Consider the following 6,000-nt stretch of genomic DNA (forward strand, 5'->3'; position numbering starts at 1 on the left):
ATAGTATCAAGCGTGTGTGTTCACAGACAAAGCTTGTACCGGCTAGCAAGCGCTGGTTACAAGCTCTGACAAGCACGCAAGAACGTTTCGTACTTGTTTTCCGGCGCTTGTTGACCGAACCAGTCAGTTACAAACTACTAACAGTGCAGTATGGATGTCGATGAGTTATGTATTAAGTATATGTACATATATGAGTATATGTATTAAGATGATAGACAAACACATTTAATTCAATATTAATTAAGTGTTGTGTTGGATTTTTTATAGATGAAACTTGTATACTTTTACTTTATTTACCTAGAAAATTAAAACATCTGAATATATCTCACAATATTATTTGCATCATAATTAATCAGCTACATAGGGTGTTTAAAACTCCCTTCAAGTATTTTTTTAGGTTTTATTATTGGTCCAAAATTCGTTCTGGTGCATGGATAGGTTGCTTATGCCAATCCACCTAATACTTCACTAAAACACTTTCAATTTTCTTGAGGATGTAATTAAACGTGATTAACTTCCGCGGTTAATTGCGTGAAAACCTCCCTAATTATACATCCTTTTAATTAATCTACATTTTCAATAAAAAATAACTCTTCATCACTTGAGGAAGATATTGTCTCAACCAGAGCTGAGACTACACTGAGCTTGAAATGCAAGCGTTTGTTGTGAACACACAACAGCATTCTCAAGCGCTTGGAACAAGTGCTGAAAGTAAGTTACTTGCAACCAGCTTTCTTTGTGAACGCACCCTTACTATTCCGCTCATTTCGAGGTCATTGCACAACGCCTGCCTCCCGTCAATTGTTTTGCCTTTATAGTGTTTCTATTCTGACTTTTATAAACATAAATTTATTCCTTAGTAGTTCAGTAGTGAAATTTTCTATTGTGAAACAGTAGGCCTACTTTAAAACAAAATCACTACCGGTCATGTCATTCTATTCTGTGTCAAGTCAGTATACCATTGCCATTGCCAGTCAGTCGCCGGCGACTGCTTTGAGTTGACCTATTCTGTCGTGACAGCTATAAAAATAGGTTAGGACAACTACCTCTTGCTTATTTCTATATTGTACTTTACTCAAACTCAAAATCTCGAATACTCGCCCATTTTGTGTTAATAGTATAAATAAAATTGGATCCATTAAAACCGGATCCAGCCCAAGATCCGATTTTTTGTGGATACGATCGGGCGTCGGTTCTAGCTTAGATCCGGCGGATCCGGTAGTCCGATATCCGGATCCGACCATCACTAATAGACAGTAAACACTGATTATCAACTTTTTTGGTTCATGCTGATTTAAGAATGAACCAGAAGTATTGAAAGCCAACAAATATAAATGTGAAAACTAAGTAACAATACTACCGTATGTCATAAAATAAACTCTATTTTAATTAATACAGGTCAATAATAATAAACTTAACGATTGCTTTATTGATATATAGGCTTATTCTAATTGTTAGTGAAGGGTGAATTTCCTTAGGCCAACCATAAAATTAGCAGTGTCCATTCCATTAATGAGGTTAGGTCAGCCACTATCCTCTTGTTCATAATTTTATTTAGTACATTTTTTACTTTAACTTTTTTTAAGGTAAAGGATCCATTACAGAAACACGTGTTGTATTTAATTTTTGAAGAAAATCATGCCGTGCTGCATCGAATCGAATCGCATCGATTCGAATCGAAATTCTTTGAATCGCATCGATGCATCGAATCGAAAAAAATATGCTGCATCGCACACCCCTACATTACAGTTAAGGAAATGGTAAAAAATAACGCCACAGTTTCATTTAGAGGAAATAACTTATAACAAACAACCAGAAAGAAGGACAAAACTGGGGTTTACAAGCCTCAGTGCGATGACTGTGAAACTATTATTTAGACCAAACAAAACTCGTTCATTTTATAAAAGACATAAAGAACAAATTCCATTCAGTGAAAAAAATCTGATTCAAGATCAGCATTGCCAGCCATCTAATACATGAAAACCATAATTATACAAGTTTTTAGAAGAATTTAAGTGTTGCATCTGTACCCAAGAAAAGGAAGTTTTTAAAATATCATTGAAGAGTTTGAAATCTACAAAGCCATTAAAATTCACTTTTCAAGTCAGAGCCCCCGGAAAGTGTTAAATGAACAAACAATGTTTAATGTCTTTGTGTGTTTTTCAAAACTCGACGAGCTCTTAAGAGCGATATCAAGAGACTGAAGACGAGGTTATAAACTCGAGACCGGTAGCTGCTCACTGTAACATTTAGGATCATAGATGGAATCAGACAATTGTATACCATTTTAATAATTAAATGATATATTATACTGGTTCTATTTGATAAACTAATAATACACTAAATAAAATGATGTAATATAAACATTTTGTTTACCAAACATGGGATTCAAATTCCCCTTACTAAACTACTGAAATCTTATTGGGCGTATTGATTGGTTTAATAACCTTCACCTGATGAGTGTTACTTAAACACTACACCGAACAGCAGATTAGATGTTTTTTTCTTAACTTACGCATTTGGAGACTACATAACTGTTCGCCACAATGCCCACAATTGAAACTGAAAATACTGTAATAATCAAACATAAGCCTTTGAATGAATATCTAATGCTCAAAGTTAAAAAAGCAATGTAATAATTAACAAGTAGTACAAATAAAATAATTTATTTTTACAGAACTGCCATTTAAACTTGCGCCTGCCAAGTTTTACTTCAAGAGTAACATGCAGTTTTTGGAGGAAACTATCGGAACAAGCTCGACTGGAAGTGGGAAGTTTCCGGCTCAGTCCTCACAGAGATACCAACTGCGTAACCAGAATCCAAAACCACGTGAAAGGTGTCGCCAACCACCGCTTTCACTGCTGTCTCCACCGGTTGTCAACTACCTGAAACCTCAGAGGACTTCAACATACGCACCAAGAATCAGCAGATACCTACATGAGCCATTCATGAAGACTCCTTCCCCCACCTCCACTTTTCTTGACTTAGTTGAAAAGCCGGTAAGTAATCCAATTTAAATAAACAGTATCAGCAATCTGACACTTACCTTCTCCCATTAGCTTGGAAACAACCTAAATCATGGCTAGTTTGTAGGAGTTACTATGATTAGAGTATATTATGGGAAAAATCGCAAAAGTGGCAATAATTTTGGACGGCTGTAAATTTACAGCATTGAGGGTTATACCATTTTGTTTGGAGTTAAAAAGGATTAAACTATATTTCAAATCAGTGAGAGCCTTTTTTTTTGGAAAATTCAAATTTCTTTGTTATTTTTTTTTGTTTTTATGGGAAAATCACTATTAAAAATAAAAATGTTCAAAAAGACTTCTTGGAGGTACCATATATTAGGATCCACATAGGCTACCCAATTTCATCAAAGTCAGACAACAGATGTGATCTGTAGTTCTGTACACATTCACACACACAGACATCAGTTTACAACCACTTTTTTGGGGTCCAACGCGATCCAAAACGTATATAAACAACCAAAATTCAAACTAAAATTTTGACAAAAACAATACTGTACTTTCTCCATAATTAGGCCATAATAGGGGGAGAAAGTGCAAATGACAAAACAGATTTTCATCGAATAACATTTTTAAACATATTCACTTGTAGGCCTATATTTCAAGGGAAAAACAATTGCTCATATGTTATGAAGAGACCTGTGTGAGATAAGTAAATATATATATATATATTATTGAAATTATTGTGATTAGGGCTATTATAATAATTAAATGCATTATTAAACACTAGTACCCTTTCTCTAAACTCGAAGTTATCTTATACAGTAATGTGGTTGTATTTATTCCTTTCTTTATTATTGTTATTGTATTTGTTTAAGATGACAACCTGATTATGACCTTAGAGTCGATACTAGTAGTTGATTAATATATATAATTAACTAGCTGTGTACCCGTTCTACGCACGGGGATCTTATAATATTCAGTTGAAACCTTCTTATATAAAGAACAGCAGTTGGTTTGCATATTTTAAGATATGCTGGCCAAACTATTATACATAGCTTCATTTTATGTTGTTTTTTGTTGTTCCGGATCGGTATGACAATCAATAAAAGGTTAAATTACCTCTGTGTCTGCCGGTCGATCCTATAACGGTAGGCTTACTTTTATTTTTACTATCTGATCTCGTTTGCATGGCTCAATCACGTCCTGGTTGAAGTTCGTTCGCTACGCTCACTCACCTGTATGTTGGAGCTCGTTCGCTGCGCTCACTTTCCTTCAGGTTAGCTCGTTCGCTACGCTCACTTGCCTTCAGGTTAGCTCGTTCGCTACGCTCACTCGCCTCCAGGTTGCAAATTAGCTGTTGTCATAAATGTAAAAGAAATAATAGTGCTAGTGCTGCACCCTGTTGGTAATCCTTGTAACTTTAATGCTATTGAACATCACAGAACAGAACCAACTTGTTTAATTGAAACAGCTGTTAAGATTCAATAATTTCATTTCTCATAAGGTTAACATGGGCTTCCAGAAATTCCACGTCAAAAATCGACAAAAACTTGATTTTCAAGGGTTTACTGTTAAATATCTAACTGTCTCATATTCGATGAAATACGTCTAAAACCATCTCATATATGTATAGTATTTGGAAAATAAGTTTCAGGCGGGACAGTGCTATAGTTATTGAGGAGTAGTTGTAATAAAGTGCGTATTTTAGCGTTACCAAGAGAATGACAGATAGACAGACAGACAGACAGACAGACAGACAGACAGAAATTGAGATAAGGTTTGATTCGGTTTCTCTGACCTATGAAATGTAAAAATAACCAAAAAGTTCATTATTCTAAGCAATGTACAGACAAAACTCTAATTTTATTTATATAGATTTAAAGGGTACTAGTGTTTAATAATGCATTTAAAACTTATATATATATTACAGGGATTGAGATGGAATGAGGAATAAATAAAATACCAGTGCCATAAAAAACTGATAACAATTTAGTAACATTATAATAGCAATTGGCTTGCAAAAATGAACAAATAAATATGTTAAAAAGCTAAAAATCATCTGATTTTGGTGAAGCTCCGTACAAATATGTAAATGTACGTTTGTTGAAAAGAGTTTGTGAATGAGCATGATTGGACTATGAAAGTGGTTATTTATAAGGGGTGTAATGAGGTGAAAATTTGTTTTCCCCCATGACCCTCAAAACATAGCATTTCACAATTTTTTTACAACTATTTTGTATAGCTGACAATTTAGTACTTTGAAGTGATGTGCACTTAATGGTTACAAAGAAAACTCTAAAAACTCTACGTTTACAATTTTTATGTAATTTATATTTTATAAAAGGGAATGAATCTGAAATGTTTAATTAAGGAAATATTTGTGTAAAAATCCAGCCAGGCAAATGGAAGTTCACTACCAGCAGTTTTGCTGCTGTAGAGGTATTTACTATAAAGGGGTTTTTAAATCGCCTGTATATTAATACTTTCCTTTTGTCATTCCTTTCTTTAGACAATGTTTCATGGCTGTGGTGATGGTCTACATCTTGACAGTTACAACAGTTTTTTACCACCAATCAAAGAAGAAGAAGATTCCCCTGACTTTCGTTACTTCCCAAGGAAGATTTTTTAGTTATTTGTTGAATGTTATATTTTGGTATTTTTTGTATGATAAAATAATTGATTTATTGTTTACCTTGATGTGACACTTGTTTAGAATTGATTGACTCTCACAATTGAGTACCTACTAACTCTCTACTTTACATGCTATCAAAGCAAATTCATATCAATAAAAAAAAACATTGTTTTTCATACATTTACATACAAAGATGTTATATTATTTTTATAACTTAAGATTATGAGCAAACAATGTTGAAATAGAAATTAAATCAATTTAACTACGAAGTAAAGGCAAAATTGTGAGAGTGACCCATTTATGAACATTTAATCTTGCTTGTAAATACATCTATCCATATTAAATGATTTAAAAGAATTTTTTGAAGCCTTTTTGATGGTTTGAAACCGGACCTTGTC

General features: G+C 33.6%; 1 protein-coding gene across 4 annotated transcripts in view; it reads left to right on the forward strand.

Annotated features, from left to right (window-relative positions):
- LOC128995898 (uncharacterized) overlaps positions 1-5,667 on the forward strand; it is a 28,691-nt gene extending 23,024 nt beyond the window's left edge. For all 4 annotated transcript variants that reach the window (XM_054420936.1, XM_054420939.1, XM_054420938.1 and 1 more), the window contains exons 10-11: positions 2,678-3,000; positions 5,480-5,667. In XM_054420936.1, coding sequence (XP_054276911.1) covers positions 2,678-3,000; positions 5,480-5,599 — 443 coding nt within the window. In that variant the 3' untranslated portion in view covers positions 5,600-5,667. The remainder of the gene's footprint in view (positions 1-2,677; positions 3,001-5,479) is intronic.
- Positions 5,668-6,000: the final 333 nt, after the last annotated feature.

The sequence above is a fragment of the Macrosteles quadrilineatus genome, unplaced genomic scaffold, assembly GCF_028750875.1.
Source record: "Macrosteles quadrilineatus isolate MER2022 unplaced genomic scaffold, UCM_ALF_1.0 Scaffold_5__1_contigs__length_97177068, whole genome shotgun sequence".
Taxonomy (NCBI): Eukaryota; Metazoa; Arthropoda; class Insecta; order Hemiptera; family Cicadellidae; genus Macrosteles; species Macrosteles quadrilineatus.